The following is a 21996-nucleotide window of genomic DNA, read 5'->3' as shown; positions in this document are numbered from 1 at the left end:
TTTGTGTATGTTTTAGGAATTTAGGGGCCACAATTGAGTATTTTGAAGACACCATGTAGTATTTCCTAGCCACAGATAAGTGTATTTTGCACACGTTACAGCTATCTTGCTCATACATTACTAAATTGTGGTCGCAGGGTTGCATTTTTATGGCCGCAATTTTGCCTTTTGTCTACACAAATGAGCAAAATACACTGTCGACGTTATGGCTCCAATTTAAAAAAAATGTTCCCATGTCATGTGTGGCACTTTGTAGTGTCCTGCTGCTTTTCAATTTTGGGGTTGAGTGGAGAGAAATATTCCCTTTCTGCTTTCCTCCCTCAATAAACCATGGCTGTGATCTATGGACCTGGTCTTGGTTTTTGTTTTGTGGTGTCGTCTGTAAGGCCCGCAGGCCATCTGAACAAACCTGCTCCCGGTAAAGCCGTGGGCGAGGCTTGTTACTGTGTGTGTGTGTGTGGGGGGGGTGTTCGGGGGATAGCAGGTACAACAGGTTGTGATCCAAAACCTTACTTGCAAGAAGCCTTGCAGGACTTGACATCAGCACTCTACCAGTCCCCCCCCCCCCCCCCCCAGCTCTGAAGAGCCCCGTCGGTAAGTTCTGGCAAGTAGTAGTGTGTGTTTGTGCTCCAGGAAAAGACTCGCCCCGCGTTGTTTACTCACACTGGATCGACCGGTTCTTGCGTCTTTGCTCAACGTATTAGCTGCTGTTTTAAGCTGACGTTGAAAGGGGAAAAAAATTCAAGAGACGAGGAGAAAAGACGAAAAATGAAGGGGAAACTACTTGGGTGCCGCCATCGCGGAAGCCGTTCATGTGGGTGACATGCATGCGAATGCAACTTCATCATCTTCAACTTCAAACGAGGGACTTGGAGAGTCCAATTGGGAGTGTCGACGCCTCGACTTGGAGGAGTGGACTTGTGGACTTGGTCGAGTGGACTTGTGTCTTTGGATGACGTGACTTTGTAGATTGGACTTCTCTTCAAAAAGTGAATTTTAAGAGCAATAGATTTGGTGGTGTAGATTTGCTAAAGTGGACTTATAGACCTGTTGTCTTAAAAAATGGAAGTTAGAATGAAACAAATCTTGAAACTTGTAACTTCACAAACTATAAGTGTCTGATAAATGCTTTTTTTTTTTTTTTGAAATAGCGTTTCCATTGAAAAATAAGACTACATTTTATTGTCGTCAGGCGACTTTTGTCTTGGCATGAGTAAACTTGTATCCACACGGACGATGGATGTAAACCTGGTTGAGTAGACCTGCATACTTTATAGCGTGCACAAGCAGACTTGCTAGAAGTCAGGACTTAAGGAGTTGACTTTTCATCTTGATATCCGGAACTTGTCGACAGCAACAATTCAAACTTTTTCGGGGGTAAACTTGCAGACACGATGGACATTGTAGTCTTGCAGACTTCAAGTTTATATGATAGACTCGAGGGGTACACTTGGTAGATCCTAGAACTTGTCGAGTGGACTTGTGGATTTTGGCATGGAAGACTTGTTGACCTGGACACTAAGAAGAGTGATCTTGCCGACTTCCGAACGAGGGGGAGTAACCATGTACACCTGCTAGAGTGTAGAGTGGACTTACAGACTCGATATGACTTTAAGAGTGCACAATCAGACTTGGTAGAGTGGACTTATAGACTTGGTCGACTAGACTCATAGACTTCATAGATTGGATTTGCAGACTTTGTAGAGTGCTCTCGCGGACCTGCTACATTGTCGACCTGCTCGAGTGGACTTGCAAACCTGATAGACTTTGCAGAGTAGACTTTTGGACTTCTAACATTATGGACGCGGTAGAATAGACTTGCAAACTCAAGTTGAGTGGACTACTGCGCTTGGAGGAGGAGACTTTGAAGATTATAGACCTGGTGGAGCAGACAGAAAGATTGTCGACTTGGTAGAGTGGGCTTTAAGTCTTGATGGATGTGGTAAAATGGACTTGCTACAGTGGACATGTGGTCTTAGTAGACGGAACTTGAAGTGTTGCAAGATGGACATTGACAAATGTAGTCGTTCTGAAGTGCACTTTTTATCTTGGCTTTGTCGACTTGGAAAATCGTAGCTTGAGTAGAGTGGACTTTCAGATTTGGTCAAGTAAACTTTTGGACGCAGAGGAGTAGCCTTTGAGACTGAGAAAGTTGGAGACTTGGTAGAGCGGCCTTTCAAATGCGATGGCCTCCAAGGAGTCTGTGGCGTCGAGCTTGTCAGCTCTGAAGGATGCCGAACCGCCTCCTTACATCCATCCTCACTACAAGGAGTCCTACCGTCTGGCCATCTACGCTTTGCTCTGCGGAGGCAAGGATGCCTACCTCGACTTCCTCCAGGCCGAGCAGATCAACCACTTCCTGTCCGAGAAGGAGATCCGCTTCATCTTGGAGAACGCCGAGGCCCCCTTGGTAGAGGATGACGACGACCCGGAGGGTCGGCGCCCCCGGGGCGAGCTGGGCCCGTCCACCTACTTCCCGCTGGAATCGGACGAGGAAGTGCCCGACCTGGACCTGGGCTGGCCCGAGGTGGCTCTGGAGGACCAGGACACGAGCATCAGCTTACTCTTCCACCCGCCCCGGGCCAACACGCCCACCATCAAGGAGGTGGTTCGCAAGCAGATCCAGGACGCCAAGCAGGTGAGCTCTTTCTGTGGTTTCATCTCACCGTGACAAAATTCGCATGGCCGTGTGTAATAAATACAGCAGTTCAGAAAACAAAGTTCAATTTGAACTAGGAGCATTTCAATTGCAATAGTTTGTCAAACGTACATTTCCACTTTTTAACAATATTCACCATTTGGGCTGTCGCTTGTATAGCGCTTTTCTACCTTGGGTACTCTAAGTGCAAATAAATAAACTGTTGATTCAACATGAAATTGTTTTTATACATTATATGCTGTGGCCGTGCATTTCACACGTCGGCCTTCAGTGAAGTCCTACTTAGTCCGACTTGAATCAGTCCCCCTCATATTAGCAACATGTATGACACTACGGCTGGACAAATAATATCCAGAAACACACTTACACCGTACTGAGTGAGTGTTGGACGACCTAGCTTCTCTTGAAAGGTCCGACTTGAAAATGGCATCTCAAGTGTATCAGCAATTAAATCCCCGCTTTTCCATCATTCGGCCATTGTGGTTTAAAAAAAAAAAAAAAAAAGCAAGAATATATTTTAGATTTTCGAACGGTCGCCAGTTACGTCTTTCGGGTGTGTTGATTTCGCATAGCGCTGCCCCCTTGTGAGTGCGTATCCAATCACAAGACGCGTTCATCACTTTCAACGGAAGGCCAGCGAGAAGGCCTTACCGTCATCTACTCGTGATCTGATTGGCTATCGCAAATGTCTATCAAATCTGAAAGCCGATTGACTTTGACGGAAGACACGCCTTGGAAATAATAGTGCGTGCTACTGGTCTTGTGAAATCTGCCCGGCAACACGAGCTAGCGGAATTCTGATTGGATTAAAACTCTAACCTAAAAATTCAACACTAGGATATAATATGACATCAATGTGAAGAATAGGATCCTTTTTTTCTTGATTATGTGAGGCCAGCAGAGAAGGCCTTGAAGGCCTTGACCGCCCGCCACTGATATATGTATTGGATTTTTTTAATGATCCACAGATATTGTGAATTCAATGCTTTGGCTTTATTTATTTTTGTTTGTTTTCCACGTGTTCACACTGTGCTTGAAGATGGTTGCCATAGCGATGGACATCTTCACGGACGTGGACATTTTCAAGGAGGTTCTGAGCGCCACGCTGCGGGGGGTGGTGGTCTACATCCTGCTGGACGAGGGCCACTTTGGCAGCTTCCACGCCATGTCGCACAGGGCAGGCATCAACATTCAGGAGCTCAAGGTGACAACTCAAATCCAACTTGATTGACAGGCGGCATCCTGACACACATGTGCGTTCCGTAGCCGACTTGAGTAATACTTGGCTGAATCCATTGTGAGGTTTTGAGGATCTACTCACAATAGACGTGTAAAAATGTTCTCGTTGCCAAGTGAAAATGATTTCTGAGGCGACATCTTTAAAAAGATTGCAAGGTGAGTTATGAGACGTTGGTCAAACCCTTCAAATGGAACCAAAATTGAAGATTTCTCATCTCTTTTCTGGCATGGGTTCTTGAGACTTTTTTGTGGCTCTACTCACGATAGACGCTAATTGCAACCGGATCAAAAGGACATTTTCAGATGCAAAAACTTCACCGCCGGGCTCGACCCACACACAATGACCTGAACTCAAGATTTTTTGCAGTTGATCTCCAAAATGTAATTCTTCATAATTGAGCCTTGCTATTTAGTAGTCGTTGCAAAAAATCTTGAGGACTAGTTTGCCTGTTTGGAAAATGGTCAAAATGTCCATCTTAAAAACATACAGCAGACAAATACGCCCCAAAGCACAAGTCGTGGCACATTGTGAATTCCATTTAGTCTCCAAATGCAGCGAATGTGACGCCATTGCTCATGCGATCGCATCTCTTCCATACCACAACACAGCCGTTTGGGTTTGACAGTGAAAAAGGTGACGACGAACGCTCCGCGTTCTTTGCGGCACGTCTGGATTTTCCTGTCAAGCAGCATCGACTACGGCAGAACAAACACGACTTCAGTAAAACATCAGGCAGCATGTTTAGTCTTGGTGGAACGACCGCCACCAAGATCCAACAAGCTCCACCGTCATGGAGACACGCCTCCCCTCAATGTCCTCTTTTACACTCGTTCTCTCTTCATCGAGAATTGCACTTGAAAAAAAGTCAACAGCATCGAACGTGCTGGAGCCAAAAGTAGTCACGCATCAATAAATGTGACCCGCTGTGGCTTCACGGTCCTCGTGGTTAAAAAAAAGTTCAATAAAATAAAAAATTCAAATTGAGATATTCATCTATCGTCATTGTCGCCCTCAGAATATTCGCGTCCGGACGGTGAGAGGTCAGCAGTATCGCTGCCAGTCCGGCGTCAAGTTTCATGGCGGTTTGGAGCAACGCTTCATCCTGGTGGATTGCTGCAGTGTTTTATACGGAACCTACAGGTGAGAATTGATCCAACGCAACAGTCGATTTGCAAACATTGAGCATCACAGCAACCAAACACAAAGGCAGCAAGATAAGAATGTCACTTTTTGAAAAAGAACATGTTTTTTAATGCTGACACGTGTCGAGATGGGAACCTGAAAACGGCTGAGGCGGATTGATTTTGCCCTGTGCTGAAGAATAGAGGCTGACATTTTTGGGGAATCCCGTGGGATGGCCGTCAAATTAACTTTTTATCACTGATTGGGACGGGACTGGATAAAAAAAATTCATGAGAGCAGGCGAGAGCGCGATTATCAAGTTAGAGTTCGGCACTGCGACCATTATGCTAGCAAATGCTCCCAACTTTTCAGGATGTGCTGGTAAAATGTCAATTTTAATGTTTTCTGAGGGAGTAAAGCAACACTTGTGCACTCGTGCTTTGGCATTTTGGCACCCTCTGTTGCTGAGCACAGCAGAGGCAGCCACTAGACAGGTTCTCTGGAATTCCGTCTCAAGAAACACTGTCAGCTACCATCATTTTCTGTGCAAAGCGGCATTCATGTCCAACACATGCCAACTGGTCCGGTGAAGAACAATGAAAACTGCACATTTTCATCAATTTATGAAACACCCCCACACGTCGAGGACAGAGTCGAAAAAGGTGGACGGCTGATCACCCTTTCGCATGAGAATGGCTCAATTACTAACATGCTAATAGTTTTGTAGGTCAACAACAACAACAATAAAACGGCAGCCTTCGCATATAGCAACGGTCAATTCCACAGGAAAAAAAATGGTCAATTGGTGGGGGTTCAACGTTGCTCAATCCAATATAACTTTATTTGTTTAGCGCGTTTGATAACAGTTGCAGTTGCAAGCAAGCAAAACATGGTAACCAGTGCATTCCTTTCTTCCAGCTACACGTGGTCCTTTGAGAAGATTAACGTGAGCATGGTCCTCGTGGTCACCGGTCAGCTTGTGAGCTCCTACGACGAAGAGTTCCGCCGCCTTTACGCTCGCTCGAGCATCCCCGAAGCGCTGTACAAAGAGCGGTCGCGCGTGGACTACCTGAGAGACGCGGCGTTCTTGCGCAGTCCAAACCCCAGCCAACTTTCACTGCATCAACTTCACGGGAGATCGCGACGGACTCGCGGCATGAGGGGTTTGGCTCAGGACGAGCTCGTGGACGCAGCCGCCATGATGAACAGGGGCCTCAGCATGCAGGACCGCCTGCATCTGTCCCACTTTTCCGACATCATGACACGGGGCCACAGTTTTGGTGGCGACCTGCAGAAGTTAAACCCCATGACTCGGCTGAGGATGGGGACAAAAGACATAGGAGTGCCTGTCGTTCCGGACAGGGCCGCTTCGAGCCTGCTGATGCCCAACAGGATGACTTACCAGCATGTCCGACACCAAAGTCGCTATGGTCCTGACCAGAATCTGATCCCTTTCAACTCTGAGACCTCCCTCCACAAGTGGAAGATGGACACCTACCTGAACAGCCAGGTGCACTTTGAAGGCTCTTGCGACGCCTTGTCCCCACTGACGTCGCCATACAGCAGCCGCACGGGCCTGAACGACCAGCAGCCGCAGGGGATCGGCAACAGATCCAGGGACATCAAATCCCGCTTGGACGAGATCCGACAGAAAAGACTCAGTTTCCAGGAGTACAACAATCTCAGGCAGAGCCAAGAGTCTCTGCGTTCCATGTACCAAAGTCTGGACCGGCCCAAGTTCAAGTCTTCGTTGAGAGGCCTTGATGTGAGGCAGCATGTTGCGGAGGAGGCCGGCCGGCCGCAAGACTTCAACCACAAAGACGTTGATTCAAATCAGGCAGATGACAGCAACCACTCCGCCTCATACTTTGACATCCAAACAGGTCCCGAGCAAAAGGCCACCCCTGCGTATGAATGGTATGAGCCGCTTGCCAGGAACACTTCGGCCGCCCAACTGGAAGACAAGCTCAAAGACTCATCCCTCAAATACAACGGTGGGCTCCAGCGCCCCAGAACCATGGAGTCTCTAATTGAAATCCCCGAGGAGAAAGAAGGTTGCAGTCATCCTGTCAATGGTGCTGATTCGATTCTCAAAGGCAGAAACAACAGAAATGAAGACAAAACTTCCAAAATGCACTTGACTGGGAAAAATTCAGGATCTCAAGAAGTCAAGAAGTCGCCTTGTCATGACAAGGAAACTCTTCCAAAGATCTTAACTGCCTCCGAGGTGAAAAATCATCATCGGGAGGATTTGCCGCTTCAGCGGAAGAATTCCACCAGGGTGAAAAGCTCAGAGGAAAAGAAGGCTTTCAAGAAGGAGGAGAAATCTCTCCAGAGGAGGGCCTCACTGAGATCGCAGAACTCCGTCGGCTCTAACTCCCGGGCGTCTCCCGTTGGAAAAACCTCTGCCAGCGAGCACAAAACCAGTCAGAACTCCATCAACAGGTCCGCGGTCGAGAAAGAAAAGCCAAAGTCTTCATTCGCCTTCCACCGATTATCGTCTCAGCGCTCCAGCAAACGAAAACCGAACCTGGCTGCGGCAGGTCCGGAGCAAGGCTCGGGTGAAAATCGGGAAGAACACGAGAGCCGGCGGGAAAAGGCCTACAGTCGCTACGAGTACTTGCTCCATTCTAGTGTCCCTCTGCACAAAGCCAAGCGAAGAGATGGAGGGCAGCCCTCAGATAATCCGACGCATCGAACACAAAGCGGCGCCGACAACAGACTGGGACGATTCATGCAGCGTGTTGGGAATCTCATTGGGAAGAACAAGTAGAACACCCGAAGAAGGAGAATTTTGTCGCTTAAAAGGGACAGATGCTTTAAAAGTGACTTTTTAACATCTTGTATTTGTGTCCCTGCCCGCCCATTAAGTGTGAAATTAAACAACCAAGTCCATCTTTTTGTTTTCCGACCATTTTTTTAAAATAAATAAGCAAGGCCCTCTTGTAATAATGTAACAAATGTGTCAAATGTGTGGCGAGAATCTCCAAAGGTGTACATTGACTTGTATGCGCACTGGGCCTCTTGATTGGCTGCGTTCTTACCAGTGACTTTTGCTACAGTCCCGTGTATGTATGGATGGATGTGGACCAAATTCTGCTGGAGGAGCGGAGGACTAGGCGAAGCCTTTTCTGTAGCAGGTCCTCACAGTAGATCATAAAATTGTATAATTATTACCATAAATATAATCAAAATAAATCTTGATTATGTTCGGTCATCCGAGAAGGCGTAACTGCCTATCGCTGATGTTGATGGCGTAAAAAAAATGACTTGGGTGTGTCAATGATATATTTGCGGGCTCCCATACTCCACATCTCACTAATTTCGTTGCATCGTTCCCCCAAGTGCCGCTTGGCTGTTAGTAAGGACATTCGTCCAACATTAGACTAATTACGTCCGATTTCTGTCACTTTTGCGTCTGCAGGCAGATTGTTAGAGTAGTCAAACAACATTTCATCTCATTTTGAAATCCAAAAGAAATCAAAAGACAACCACCCGAATTTCAATGAGCGCCGAGTTTGTTTACCGCCATCTTGACTTGTCGAGGCCGGAATTGACGCATGGACACCATTGTGGCGCAAATAGACGTCATTTCTGCTTCTTGCTTTTCTTCTGTCAATAGAACACATCAAGGGAGGCGTTTTCCACATCAGTGTATCACGTCACCTTTATTTGTTACATGTTACATGCTAGCAATGATGTATCCGTTGGAAAACATTTTGTGCTTTGATTTGATTGTGGAAAACGGTGGCAACATTTTAGATAAAGTATTCCAAGCACTTGTTCCTCTCGTCATCCAGTTCCTGGGTCTCAATCTCAAACTTCTTCATGGCGATGAAGTACTGGACAAAGGGCTCGCCCAGAGCACTGCGGATGACGTGGTCCTCGCCCAGCGCCTCCAGGGCATCGTCCAGCTTGACGGGAATGGCAAATTCCTTCTGCTGACTGGGCGCCTTGTGTATGCCGCCCTCGATGCTCAGGTTGCGCCGGATGCCATCCAATCCGGCGGCGGCGGTGGCGGCCAGAACCACGTACGGGTTCGCCATGGCCGAGCCCAGCTTGTTGTCGATGTGGGTCTCGCGTCCGCCGTGGGACTTGACGTTGAAGGAGCTGCTGTTGTCGTTGCAGCCGTAGGTTGCGTACAGCATCCGCTTGGGGTCCTTGACGGCCTTGGCCATGTGACTGCGGCACCCGAGACCCGGCGACATGAGGCAGCTGAGGGCGGCCGAGTGCGTCAGGAGCCCGGCGAGCCACTTGCGGCCGATGTCGGACAGCTCGCCCGCCGCCTTCTCCCCGCTTTGGAACAGGCTACGCCGTCCGTTGGCGTCCCATAGACTGTGGGAGAGCACGCCGGCGTTGTAGAGGCCGTCGTCCGTGAAGAAGCTCGCGATGTAGCTGTGTTTGCGGGCCATCTCCTTTCAATTGCGTTCCAAGTATGCAGCACAAAAACAAAGACACAACAAAACTTTTCAGTGGATATTCCACACTGAAACGTCATATTCTGACCATCCAAAAAGGAGTAGAAAGGAGAGAAACGGTTTGTTATCTAAGTCCTACGTTTTAACCATTACCGAAGAAAACTGAAATACATTGAGTACATACATGAGCCTTGCTTCTTTCGTTTGTTTGTTTAGTGATTGAAAACGTTTTTTGTTTTTTTTAAGTTTTTAATGAGCTTCTGATACGCAGCTGCTTAAGCGATATGGGGGGCGGGCAAGTGCAAATACAGCACGAATGCCCGGAGATGTGTGCAAGGAGAGCCACAGTTGCCGATGCAATTTCAGCTGTGCAGTAAAGACGACCAACGGTCAAACATACAAATGCAATTTGAGGAGCTGCTCTTGATCACAACACGAGAGGCGGCCGGCACTCACAGGCACACGAAGTGAGCAAGCCAACGTCTGCTCGTGATGTCGCTCACTAGGCCATGCCCCTTAAGGGCTCGCATCCAACACATGAATATTAAAGTCGTAACGGCAATTGCGCAATAGAAATTGTTTGTTTTTTCGGACAGTGCAAGACTATCATTCTTTCATAAAAAAATTAAAAATATGCTACATTATTTATATTATTATTGCAACCATCCTGTTATATCACAGGTTATTAAAAATCAAAAAGTTCATTATCATAATCATTTTCACATGCAAAAAAATCAAATGAAATGAATAGAGTTTTTTGTAGGTGATTTTCTGGAGAACGGCGCAGATCAACGGCTTTTCAATTCATTTCCTCAGTATAAAAAGATTTGAGGACTGAATTAAGTTTGTCGCAAGCTATCAATTTATTTTCTCATGCCAATTTTGGTGCACAGTGAATCCCCGCATATTTGTGTTTCAGCATTCGCAAATTCGATTCGGATTTTGAGGAGGATTTCATCTTCTTTATTAGCTATTTGCTTTGGTCACACCCAAGTCCAAGATAAAAATAGCTTTGCTTCCTTCTGGTAGTGTCAAGCACTGATAACAATCCCAGAAGAAGAGCTTCTTTTAATCGGGCCTTTTTAGAAAAGTGTTTTTCTGCCACCTTGTGGCGTCTGCAGACAATTACACACCTTTTTGAACGCGTGTTTGTGTCTTGTTGCTTTCTTTATATTGCCATTCCACCACGCTGACTGATTGAACTGAATTAACTTTGAACCTTGATGCCGGTGCGGAAGGTGAAGGCACTGTCGGCCGCCGCGATGCCAAATTCAGGCCTCAGGTTGATCTCCATCTGACCTGGCCCGCTGGCTGAGGCCATGCTGTCTACGTCGGCGCCCATGCAGTACATGCCTTCCACCAGCTGCTGGAAGAAGGGCAGGTCGTGATTACCCAGCAGCGTGGTGGCAGGAAACAGCAGCGTCTTGGGCCCGACGCGGTCCGGCGCCCCCAGGACGCAACACTCGTAGGTGAAGGACGAGTGCAAGGAGAAGCCCAAGCTCTGGAGCTGGCTCAGGAGTTGCTTGGCCTGCAGGCGAGGGGACGTCCGCAGGGGACTGCCCGTCACTGTGCACGGGTCGCAGATGACCCTCGCCGTCTGCTCGGCCCACGGGAGGATCCGGAAAGTGGACAGGTCCGGGATCAGGAGGATGTCACTGCTGAAGTTGGCGGCGTTGGCGTGGTCGACCTCGTTGCTCTTGGGACTCAGCGTCAGCTCCAGGTAGCTCCTCGGCATCGGGATACCGTACACCGCCTTTTCCTGGCAAAAACAATCAAACCGTACGAATGCTGTAGCAATTTTCTTATGGATGATGAGGTCCTCAGTTGTGCAGTGAGATGCAAAGAGGGCCGCCTTTTACGCCCTTTGCGCAAATCACCAGCCACAAGTCGCGACGGACGGATGACTTTATGGATTGTTAAACAGAGGAATGGATGGACAGATTGTTGGGTGGAACATTAGATGGTTTGATTGATCGTTGGTTGTATAAAATGTCGGATGGATTGTTGGTTGGTGAAGGATGGATGGATTGAGGAATATCTGGAGGTGATTACATGGAAGAAGCGGACAGGCACGGTCTTGGATCTGGACACCCCGTGCAGGTCGGTGGCTTCGAATCGTACAAAGTTGATGCTGTCCCTGGCAATCTGCTGCTTGATGGTCTCCATGCTGGAGATGAACCGCCGATTCCCTGATGTGTCCAGGCTCTCTTTTCCGTTATCTGCAAACAAGAAATCCAAACGATTGCGCGTCTCACCGAGAGAACCTCAGAATGAATAACGTAACGCTCGTGACTGAAAACTATTCATCCCCGTTTCTCCAAAACGTCGACACAATCCCAGTGGTAAATCTGTCAATACCGACCTGTATGAGGTACTTTGGTCTCTCCACGGGAGCCTCTGCTGTTGCATGTGCTAGTCGGGAATTCTGGCTGTCTGTTTGAGTTGGTGTCAGGCCTAAACGAGCTGGATGACTCCATGATGAGCGGTACGTGAATAGCAGAGTTCTCTCTGGAGCCGGGCCCCTTTCTAGAAGCATCAGGCTGAGGTTTGAAGGTACTGAACACTCTTTGTGGGCTGACGTCGCTCTGCTGCCGGCCGGGCTCGCCGCTGCTGCCCCCGTGCAGGTAGGAGTAAGGACTTCCCCCGGGGTGGAGAATCGGTCCGTCCCTCAGGAAGCTCTTCAGTTCCTCCACAGTCTGCCTGAGCGGAGCCTTACTTGGAGGCACCCGAATCAAGTCCTCCTCGACGTCTGGTCCCTCCAGCCTAGGCTGGTCAAATGGCTCAGGTGGAGGTAAGCCGCAGATAGGAGAGTCCGGAGGTTTCTTTGAGCCTCGGCTATCAAGCCAGTCGATGGGTGGTGTGTATTTTCCTGTCACCCTCACCCCCTTCTGGCTCGCCACGCTCATCCCAGTGCCGTCCATTTGGTCTTGGCTCCTATTTGGGCTTTCGCTTTGCACGTCGTGGATTGATTCGATGCAGTGCGGAGTGGTCACCTTGGAATCTTCAGAATCATTCATTTGTGGCCTTTCATCAAAGCTGCTTTATGGGATTTGATTGTGAAGTGAGAAGCTCACTGGCACATTATTTTTTATACACAATTGGTACAATGGTGACGCATTGGAAGCTTCTTTTTTTTTTTGCATACCCCGCCCCACACAATCCTTTGATGTCCAACTCGGGCCTGACCGGCATCCACCCGCCGACCAGTGGTTGCCAGACACAGAAGCGACATAACTTCAATACGATTGTTTGCCGTTGGTTTCCATTCGGCAGCCTTTTGTGTCCCAGTAGTGCGAAAATGCCGAGCTCAGCTGCTTTTAGCCTTCTAGAAAGACGGCAGCCAAATTGAGGCTTGTGCGCCGAAACAACGGGAATGTACCAGGAGCACGTAAAGCTACTTTTTTATTGATGCACTTTGGATTAAAATGTCTCCCTCTCATGCACTGTGGGACACAATTTCTCTCAACATTGCATTTAATTCCTTAATTGCTCCTGAATTTCCTGTCCATCAGTCATTTGTCTTGGAAGTTTTGAAAACAGTATTTCAAGTAAACAAGACACATCACCTTAAAAAAAAAAAATAATAATATATATATATATATATATATATATATATATATATATATATATATATATATATATATATATATATATATATATATATACGAATTTTGGGGAGAAATGTCTCGTTGCTGTTTTATATCATCAATTTGACTCGTGGTACAACAAGTGGGTTTCAAACAAAAAGACAATCGTGGCTGAAAATGTATTCGGCTTGTGTGCGTGTATTTATTTATTTCACATTTTTAACTGGCTATTTCCCCTGCTGTACAACAGAGGACAATTAAGAGAGAATATGTAATGGAAATTTTGCATAGTCTTTTATTTACAGGTCATTTGACTTGGAATATAATGAAAAAGAGATTTAAAAATATATTGATTAAAAAAAACGTGACTTTTTTTCAGGGTGGGGTTTGAAAAGCTGCATCAAGGTTGCATCAGAAGAAATGACGACATGCCTGCGGAGCTGTCCTTCAAAATAAACTCGTATGGCGCCCCTAAAGAGAAACAACCGTCGGGTGGGGGATAATTAATATAATATTACTACTCACATTGAAATAACAACAGCCGACTTCTATTGATTTATTCATTTAGGCTGTAATGCCATTTTCCGAACAAAACATCGTCTTCTTTTGAAGGTCACGACAGGAAGTACTTTGCTTAGCTTCCTTGATTGCGGAGGCTTTGTGCTTCACTCGGACACGTAAACGACTGCCTCTTATGGTGAAGAAGCATTTAATCGCTTGACGTTTCCCCCCCTGTGGACTGGCTGTATGATCAAGTTACAATCTTCAATGAGTAAGCATATCCCAGTGAGTAACATTTTTTTAATCGTTTTTCTGTATGTGTCAAGTTTGCACCCGAACGAGTGTCAAGCCTGATTAAAAAAATGTAAGAATAAAAATCACGGCCGCGTTGCTGCTATGAACTCTGGTTGTTTTGGAGCCGGCTATGGGGGTGTACTTGTGTGAGAGCTCAAGGTTGCAAATTGAGTTTGTAGACACGAGCATATAATTAAATGTTGGCAGTTTTTCGCTCATTGGACGCCGATGAGGTGTTCCAAAAATAAGATTCGCCTGCTTTGTATGGGATCAAAACGGGCAGGTACTTAGCCTATTTTTTTCTCTTCTCTCATTGTGGTTTTGACGAGGCGCCATGTTCGGCGACATTTGGTTTGTAGGGCGCGTGACGGACGGCTCAACATGGCGGCGGCAGAAAGGCCAACGTCCCCGTATGCTTTTTTTTGTTTGTTTGTTTGTTTTGACATTTCTTCCACAACTCGAGCGACTCATCAGGAAAACCTGCTGTGTCAAATCCGAGATTTGTGCGCGTTTTTGCATATGGCGTCTCTCGCTTCCTTCTTTAGTCACTTGAGGCGCCATGTTGTCCAGATGCAGTTTAAACCGGACAATGGCGCATTTAGCCGGCCGATATCGTGACGTGTATTCTTCTGTTGAAACAAGACGGTTTGCGTCTTATAAAATAAAAAAAAAAAAAGGGCACCAGAAATGTCGACTTTGGTCAAGAACAAGTGGCTGGTGTTGAGAGCTTGATGACACACTTGCCGGCAGTGGTGACGTCACGGCACAGCTTGCTTGTCGCGATGACGACAAGCAACCGCCATTCAAATGAAGCTCATGGATGTCGTGGGCCAAACGGAGCATGCGCGCGACCTGACCAAGCCCCTCTGGGACATTTCATTAGGTACACCGTCTAATGAAGATAGCGATGCTCAATTGCCATTGACATGGTCAAGGCAAGTTCAGACGCTCTGGAACTTTTGAACAAGTCCCAGAAGACTTTGAATCTTAAATTCTTCCTAAGTTCTTGCTAAGTTAGTGTTTTGCTGCTAATTGCACGGGACTGCGACCTGACACAAATGACAATTGAAGCCCAACACAAAGTCTCACCCTCCACTAAAAAAAAATTCTTATTGGGATGTTCAATACCACTTTTTTGTTAATCTGCACTTGCTTCACAGAACAATGATCAATAGACAGCGTTTGTAAACAATAGCTCCTGTTTAAAATTTAAATTGCTTCATCCATCTGTAAACACATTGTGCAAGGATATTCTACAGCAATATTTAACAATGAAGAACCTCAAATTATGTCTAGACATTCACTGATTTTTGGGAATATTTGTTACTTAAATGTCTCAGATTATTCCACATTGACATATGTTGTGCAGTACTGATGCATCATTGCCAACTGCTCGAGTTATCGTAATGAGAAAAGGTGTTTACTACAGCAGTCAAAATGGGGGAGAGGGAATATTTTATTTGATATAAGTAGATTTGTGCCACATTCGTCACTCTGCACTATAGGTATGCCATTTGTGTAAATGTTGCATCTAGCAATGTTATTAGGTACACGATTGTCATGGCAACAAATTCAGATGCGATCTTTTCACAGGACAGTTTTATAAATTGTCCTACACATACTATTTGTGATATTGTCGCAAATGTAGGCATGGTGCAGGCTTCAAGCCTCTACTCTGAATTTTAAGTGACTATCGTGCATCCTGGCTGTCATGTTTCATAACTTGCTCGCCCATGCGCACTCAACCCTGTGAGAGTTTTCTGAGTGCGTTTTAACTTTGCGTTTCTTTAGTGTGCTTGTGGAGTCACAAATCTTTCGTCGTAATTCATTTGGTCCATGGTGTAACACAATTGCTCTCGACAGTGACCCACTTCTAACAATGTTATACCGACCAAAGTCAGTCTTGTCAAAACCAGTCAGTGTGAATGTTTGTTTGTCTTTGTGGACCCTGCAATTGTCTGGCAACCAGTTCTGAAGATAGGTAGGATAGTGTCCCACATGCCCGAGGAGAAGCGGCTTGTATAATGGATAGTCGAGGTATACCCATGAGGACAATTATAGGCCTCTCATCTTTTTAAATGTGAAAACTTGCACAATTGGTGTCTGACTAAATACTTGTTTCTCCTACTGCATATACATGACCTTGTACAAATAATTGCACGTAAAATCACATTCGGGGCGTCGCAAGAAGAATATTTTTCAAAATCATCCAGCCCTACTCCCAGGTCTACCTTCCACTGTATTTGTACAGGAGACAAAAATGTTGTTTTGACATTGCGCAGCTGCTGTAAGGTGTTGAATTAACATTTGGTGTTGATGTCGCCCCGCAGCAGTTCTGTGGTGTTCTGGGTCGCACATTTATGGAGTTTCTGAAGGGCAGCGGAGACTACTGCCAGGCTCAGCACGCCGCTTATGCAGACGAGTGAACGGGCCAACTCCACAACCGCCTGGACGCGCCCGAGCCTCAGAAGGAGAGAGCCCCCCGACGTCGGCACGAGCGGGACGCCTCCCGCAACCAGCGGCAACTCTGCCTGGATGGGGTAACTTGATCCTCTGCGCCCCGCCCCTCCCCGTTGGCTCCCGCCCGGCCACGAGCAAGGTGGAATCCGCCTCGTTTTGTTGCCCCATCTTCCCCGTGCACACACGCCCGACTGCCCGCCACCCCCTTGACGAGACGCCTCCTCCCACCGCCGCCCGGAGGATTCCCGTCCCACCACGCCAAACTGTTTACGTTTAGCGTCTCGAGCTCTCCCCTTGCGCCGAAGCCATCTTGCCTTTTTTTTTGTTTTTGGTTTTTCCTGTCTTCTACTGTCATCATGGCGCGCATGAACAGACCCGCGCCAGTGGAGATCACCTACAAGAACATGAGGTTCCTCATCACTCACAACCCCACCAATGCCACCCTCAACAAGTTCATCGAGGTGAGTCTTGTCGAGCTTCTACTGTTGGCCACATGATATAAATGATGGGTTCTGGAGAAACGTCTTTCGCCTTTTCAGTGAAGTTTTTTTTTTTTTTTTTTTTTTTTGCCTTTCGAAAATCTGGTCCAAAACATACCTTGAAAGGAGAATAAACAGTTGAAGTTTATTGTTTCTTAAGATCTCCCCGACCTTTGTGTTTTGTCTGCGACCCACTCTCCAATCGGTATCACTTAAATATCCACCAGTAATCTCGTGCGGACCAAAATCTGAGCGCTCCCCCGAGTCACCGCATTAAACTTGCGAAAACCATTGAAACGATATGACCTAAGACTTGACTTGGCAAGGCAAATTTATTGACTGGAAAATAGAGTGAAATAACAAGCACCTCTCTGTGTGTGTGTATATAGATATTAATATCAGTTTTATTTACGTAACAAAATAATTTGCATATCTTGCAAATCCAAATTCAAACACTGTACCATATCAGCTGTACATCTTTAGCACATGATCTCAGAACAAAACACCGTGCTCAAGTTTCCATTGAGCCTTGCACACCAACGCCGGAGTGTGCAGCTTGTTGGCACTACTAAATGTATACGTTTTGAGAATTGTTTCTAAGGAAAATGCCTGACACCGTTTAGATCGTATTCAAGGATCACAAAAAGCTATTAGAACAGTCTTTGATTTAAAATCCACTTAATATTTTGTGGTTTTCCATTAATTACGATAATTGGCAAAATGCCAGATATCGGCCCTGACGATAATTGTCTATCACTAATATATATATGTGTGTGTGTGTGGGGGGGGGGTGAGTGTGTGTGGGGGTGTGTTTGTGTGTGTGTATGCATGTGAGTGTTGAGTGTGCAACAATGGTGCCCACCCCCTGCAGAGGGGCATTTGTAGCGACGTTTGTGTTTGACATGCGTTGTCGTCTGCAGGAGCTGAAGAAGTACGGTGTGACCACAGCGGTGAGGGTGTGTGAGGCCACTTACGACGCCGCTCCGGTGGTGAAAGAGGGAATTCAAGTCCTGGTGAGTCACGCGGTTCGATAGCTTTGCTCAAAGAAAGTCCTCTAGTTTCATGCCACTGTCTAGTGCAAGACTCCGTCGAATGGCGAAAGGAAATTGGCATCGGTCAGTGTAATTACAAACATCAACTTTATAAGTAATGGCGCAACAACACAGAGAAACAAAGCAATGCCAATAAATGTTTTTTCCCCTCACAAATAAGCAGCACAATCTGCAGTCAAATGTATTCGTACTCCACTATGGAAGTCTGCGATATGTTAGACACTTTGAAACGGCACAACAACAATAACCAAAAGCTTAGGGTCCCTCTGCTTTTGGGAACAACAAAGGCAACCGGTGCGTTGTGGCGCTAATACGCTAAAGGCGCTCCTGAAAAAACACAACAACAACATTGCATAAGAAAGTAAGAGCGCTGAAGGTGAACTGAACAAGTAGTCCTGGTGTCTAGTTATATTAGAAATAACCAGATTTAAATATTACAAGTGGTCTTTGAATCTTCAAACAAATGTATTTAATATCAAAATAATAGGGTAATAATGAATCGGTGATATCCATCCATTTTCTGTACCGCTTCTCCTCACGAGGGTTGCGGGGTGCTGGAGCCTATCCCAGCTATCTTCGGGCAGTAGGCGGGGGACACCCTGAACGGGTTGCCAGCCAATTGCAGGGCATCGTCGAACAACCATCCGCACTCACACTCATACCTAAGGGCAATTTAGAGTCTTCAATCAACCTGCCATGCATGTTTTTGGAATGTGGGAGGAAACCGGGGAACCCGAAGGACACCCTGTTGATCTTAGGCAGTGATTCTCTCAGGTGCCAGTAGAGGGAGCCAGCGTAGCAATCCTCTTCACAACTTCTGTTCTCCAAGTTTTTATTCTTGCGGTTGGCCTTCTCTCTCCGCTCTTGCACAGGACTGGCCGTTTGACGATGGTGCTCCTCCCTCCAACCAGATCGTGGACGACTGGCTCAACCTGCTCAAGCTCAAGTTCCGCGAGGAGCCGGGCTGCTGTGTGGCCGTGCACTGTGTGGCCGGCCTCGGCAGGTGAGCGCTCAACCCGAGCCGCCTCCAAGCCTCGCGCTTCCAATCAAACGTCTTGTTTTCCCCCGCAGAGCTCCCGTTCTGGTCGCCCTCGCCCTCATTGAGTGCGGCATGAAGTATGAAGACGCCGTGCAGTTTATTCGGCAGTGAGTCACATTGGCAATGTTTTCGTCACAGTAACCTTCAAAACCATTCAGAAAACGAGCCTGTTTTTAAATGAAAATTGCGCATTTTCCTAATGTCTTCATTATGGGGACAAATGTGACCACTGCATGTGTATAAAAATGTCAAATAGACACAATGTTGCCCAAGTAGTTGTCTTCAAAATCTAAAAAAATCCCCTTAGATAACTGCTTGCACAATGCAACTTTTGGATTGTGTAATTGCGTGTTCTGAATGTCCATTTTAAAAACATACTTTAGAATGTTGAATATTTCTCAAAATGCATTCATTTGCTCTTTATTATTCAGAATTACTTGTATGTCATTTCACTTGGTTAAAAATGCTGCCCCATATTGAAGACGTGATTTCAATATATAAAAAAATCATATTTGATATCAGAGGGTGTTTCACATTCGTCATAGCAAATAAAAATGTTATCTTCATTCAAACATGAATCTTCTAAATAATTTGAAGAGAAAACTTGATTTGCCACAGCAAATGTATATTAAAGAAATTGAGGCTGATTCATTAGGTGTAATAAACTGATTTGTTTTGAAATGAGATTGTAAAGATGTTCAATGAAACATTTAATACAATACAACTTTATTTATATAGCGCAAAATGACCTAATTCAGCCTTAATTCCTCCATCCTTTTTTGTTCATTAGTTAAAAATCGATCAATATGAAATCGTTATGTCGTGATCTACTTTTCTGTCATATACCTCTAATGTGGATGTTGAATATTTAATTCTGTAAGCATTTGTTACTGCCCTAAATTTAACACTAAACATCTATAGAAGGTTGTTTAATATTCCATGTTTCTACAATACAACCCAATGTAATCTACTGAAAGGGCTCATCTTCTGAAATCAGACATGAATTAATTCTTGTCAAAATGTTCCATGTTCTGCAGTTGCCCTGGTAACGGCTTGTTTTATGTGTACTTTTTCTTATTTGATGCAGGAAGCGTCGCGGAGCGTTCAACAGCAAGCAGCTCTTCTACCTGGAGAAATATCGTCCAAAGATGCGGCTGCGTTTCAAAGATTCCAACAGCCATCGCAACAACTGCTGCATCCAGTAGTTGTTCACAGCCCATAAATAACAAAAATCCTCGTGGGGAACACCATTTCAGCATTTCCTCCAGGTCCAACATTAGCTCCGTGTACGACAACTCACTTTGTCCTCTCTAGAAAGCGCACGAGTAAGACCGACAAGTAGGGCCCAACTTTGACGAGGCCATTTCCGATCTTTGGTAGAGTAAAAGACCAATAGCTGATCAATTGCCCGATTAATTTTAAGAATTAATATAATGAATTCACTAACATCTTTGTGGGTTCCTTAAGATCCTTTCCCACTGAACTGTGAACAATTGCGAGTGTTTTCAAAGGTGGCAAATGTTGCGTTCTCGTCAGGGCTTGCTCAAGGTCGCAAATGTAAGCAAAACATTCGCCTGTATTTTTCTTGTCAACTAGAAAATACACTAAAACTGCTGACGAGTTTTTGGCAAACCCGCATTTTGTTATCTTCGCCAACAGTCGGAAATGTCAATACAAATATCAACACAAATAGCAAAACATTAGATCAATTTGCTCGGCTTTACATGGTCAGGATTTTAGAGCTAATCTGTGAATTGAAAAAAAATCCAAATCAAACAAAAATGGATCACCAATAAAAAAGATCGACCAACCTATCGTACGTGTGAGGAATTTGGGATTTTCATATAATTGAGGGGCATTGAACATGGGGGGGGGGAATAAATCCTAAAATTCTTCCAAAAATGCTGATTAACATTCAGTACCTGGAAAACCGCCGCAAATGTCATCAAAATCCGACTATATACTAAAAAAACTTAGATTATTAATGCTAGCTGCACAGACATGGTCTTTGCTGTCATGTTGTTTTTTACGGATCCGATCATTCAAGACGGTGATCCATGGGCAAATTTTAATGTTGCAATTGATTTATTTTTTTTTTTTTTTTTGTATAAAAGGTAAAATATCTGCCGATTCAACGATCTGTGTCAAATTGAGTTTGCGTAATTACAGTTACTCGTGACCCAAATCTAAGAGTGGACCTTTTGGTGCTACTAGTGTGTGACGGGCAAAGTGGTGTTACTAGTAAAGTTCTGCTCGTGAGACTTACAACTACCTGTGTATTTAAAAGTGAGGACAAAGCGCACTAGTACATGGACCTTAAGCTGGATTTCAAGGCTGTGAAACGCTGAAAGAACTTTCAACTTCCTTACCAGCCTGTCATCGCGGCCGTCTTGTCCCATTTTAAGTCTAGATGCTTCTTCTTTGCTTTTGTTTACTAAATAACTGCCACAATGTGATTTGTTTTTGTTTTGTTTTTGTTTTCTTCAAAACTGGACTCCCAACATCTGTGATATTTTGTACACCTTTTCATTTGATGTCCCTAACTTAACACTTGGATACTTGACTATTTGATGATGACTCTTATTCCTGGTTTGCTATTTATATCTTATCGATGGACGTGAGTGATTTAGTACGTGAGCGGCAAAGTTGTACCTGTTGACCGACTCGTGACAATTCGATTAAAGTGACAAACCACCACACCTGCCTGTTTTCTACCAAATGCAACAAGACTGGTTATGACAAATGGCAAGCAGTCAACTTGCAAATCACTTAATGAGCATTTTCCGACAGATTTCTGCTTGAATCACAACTGGCGTTGAAACGGTTCTCTTCATCGTGCCGTTTGTGCTTTGAAATCATGCGACCAAGATGACTTTCAACTATCACTCAGGAAGGGCCTATTTCAAAGTTGTCAGCAAGTTGGAGCAGACACCGGAAGAGCCATAAAACGGCATATTGCGAGCATCCTTGCAAATGGTCTCGCATCAAACGACTGCTCTGGAGTTTTGCTATAGTCTGCCATATTTAATGTCTCTGTTATCCAATTGGGTTCCTAATCAGGTAACCTGTTCTGAAGTGGCTCCCAAATTTCATTGTAACATTTTTTTTTTTTTTACTGTATATACAACGAAGTCTCAATGACAAT

The 21996-nt window shown here is 45.5% G+C and overlaps 3 protein-coding genes across 4 annotated transcripts; 2 read left to right on the top strand and 1 right to left on the bottom strand.

Annotated features, from left to right (window-relative positions):
• The first annotated feature begins 593 nt into the window (after positions 1–593).
• On the top strand, positions 594–7916 carry LOC148334402 (uncharacterized). The gene is made up of 4 exons (XM_088297448.1): positions 594–2638; positions 3699–3863; positions 4915–5039; positions 5940–7916. The coding sequence occupies exons 1-4, from the start codon at positions 2186–2188 to the stop codon at positions 7792–7794; spliced, it is 2598 nt and encodes an 865-aa protein (XP_088153574.1). The 5' UTR covers positions 594–2185; the 3' UTR covers positions 7795–7916.
• A 754-nt stretch (positions 7917–8670) lies between these two features.
• On the bottom strand, positions 8671–12498 carry LOC148334401 (lengsin-like). Its single transcript, XM_088299006.1, has 4 exons — positions 11802–12498; positions 11492–11658; positions 10659–11198; positions 8671–9436 (listed from the first exon to the last, which is right to left on the bottom strand). Exons 1-4 carry the CDS (start codon positions 12454–12456, stop codon positions 8780–8782), a joined length of 2019 nt encoding a protein of 672 aa, XP_088155132.1. The 5' UTR covers positions 12457–12498; the 3' UTR covers positions 8671–8779.
• A 1165-nt stretch (positions 12499–13663) lies between these two features.
• Positions 13664–21548, top strand: LOC148334400 (protein tyrosine phosphatase type IVA 1). Of its 2 annotated transcripts, none has more exons than XM_088299117.1 (6): positions 13664–13812; positions 16152–16742; positions 17681–17773; positions 18685–18815; positions 18884–18958; positions 19939–21548. In XM_088299117.1, the coding sequence occupies exons 2-6, from the start codon at positions 16638–16640 to the stop codon at positions 20054–20056; spliced, it is 522 nt and encodes a 173-aa protein (XP_088155243.1). In that variant the 5' UTR covers positions 13664–13812; positions 16152–16637; the 3' UTR covers positions 20057–21548. The 2 variants fall into 2 exon arrangements, with proteins under 2 accessions (XP_088155243.1, XP_088155244.1); XM_088299118.1 differs by having other exon boundaries at positions 13668–13812; positions 16155–16742.
• Positions 21549–21996: the final 448 nt, after the last annotated feature.

The sequence above is a fragment of the Idiotropiscis lumnitzeri genome, chromosome 6 (genome assembly GCF_059441095.1).
Source record: "Idiotropiscis lumnitzeri isolate Australia: NSW breed Sydney's pygmy pipehorse chromosome 6, RoL_Ilum_1.0, whole genome shotgun sequence".
Taxonomy (NCBI): domain Eukaryota; kingdom Metazoa; phylum Chordata; class Actinopteri; order Syngnathiformes; family Syngnathidae; genus Idiotropiscis; species Idiotropiscis lumnitzeri.
Note: the sequence above shows the minus strand (reverse complement) of the source record. Positions and strands in the feature narration are given on the sequence as shown.

Coding starts and splice junctions, on each gene's coding strand:
- LOC148334401 (XM_088299006.1), bottom strand. CDS start 12,456: ATGAATGATTCTGAAGATTCCAAGGTGACCACTCCGCACTGCATCGAA. Junction 11,659..11,801: donor GACCAAAGTACCTCATACAG/GTCGGTATTGAC, acceptor TCTTGTTTGCAG/ATAACGGAAAAGAGAGCCTG. Junction 11,199..11,491: donor TGCCTGTCCGCTTCTTCCAT/GTAATCACCTCC, acceptor TGTTTTTGCCAG/GAAAAGGCGGTGTACGGTAT.
- LOC148334400 (XM_088299117.1), top strand. CDS start 16,638: ATGGCGCGCATGAACAGACCCGCGCCAGTGGAGATCACCTACAAGAAC. Junction 18,816..18,883: donor TGTGTGGCCGGCCTCGGCAG/GTGAGCGCTCAA, acceptor TTTCCCCCGCAG/AGCTCCCGTTCTGGTCGCCC. Junction 18,959..19,938: donor GCCGTGCAGTTTATTCGGCA/GTGAGTCACATT, acceptor TATTTGATGCAG/GAAGCGTCGCGGAGCGTTCA.
- LOC148334402 (XM_088297448.1), top strand. CDS start 2,186: ATGGCCTCCAAGGAGTCTGTGGCGTCGAGCTTGTCAGCTCTGAAGGAT. Junction 2,639..3,698: donor AGATCCAGGACGCCAAGCAG/GTGAGCTCTTTC, acceptor CTGTGCTTGAAG/ATGGTTGCCATAGCGATGGA. Junction 3,864..4,914: donor TCAACATTCAGGAGCTCAAG/GTGACAACTCAA, acceptor TGTCGCCCTCAG/AATATTCGCGTCCGGACGGT.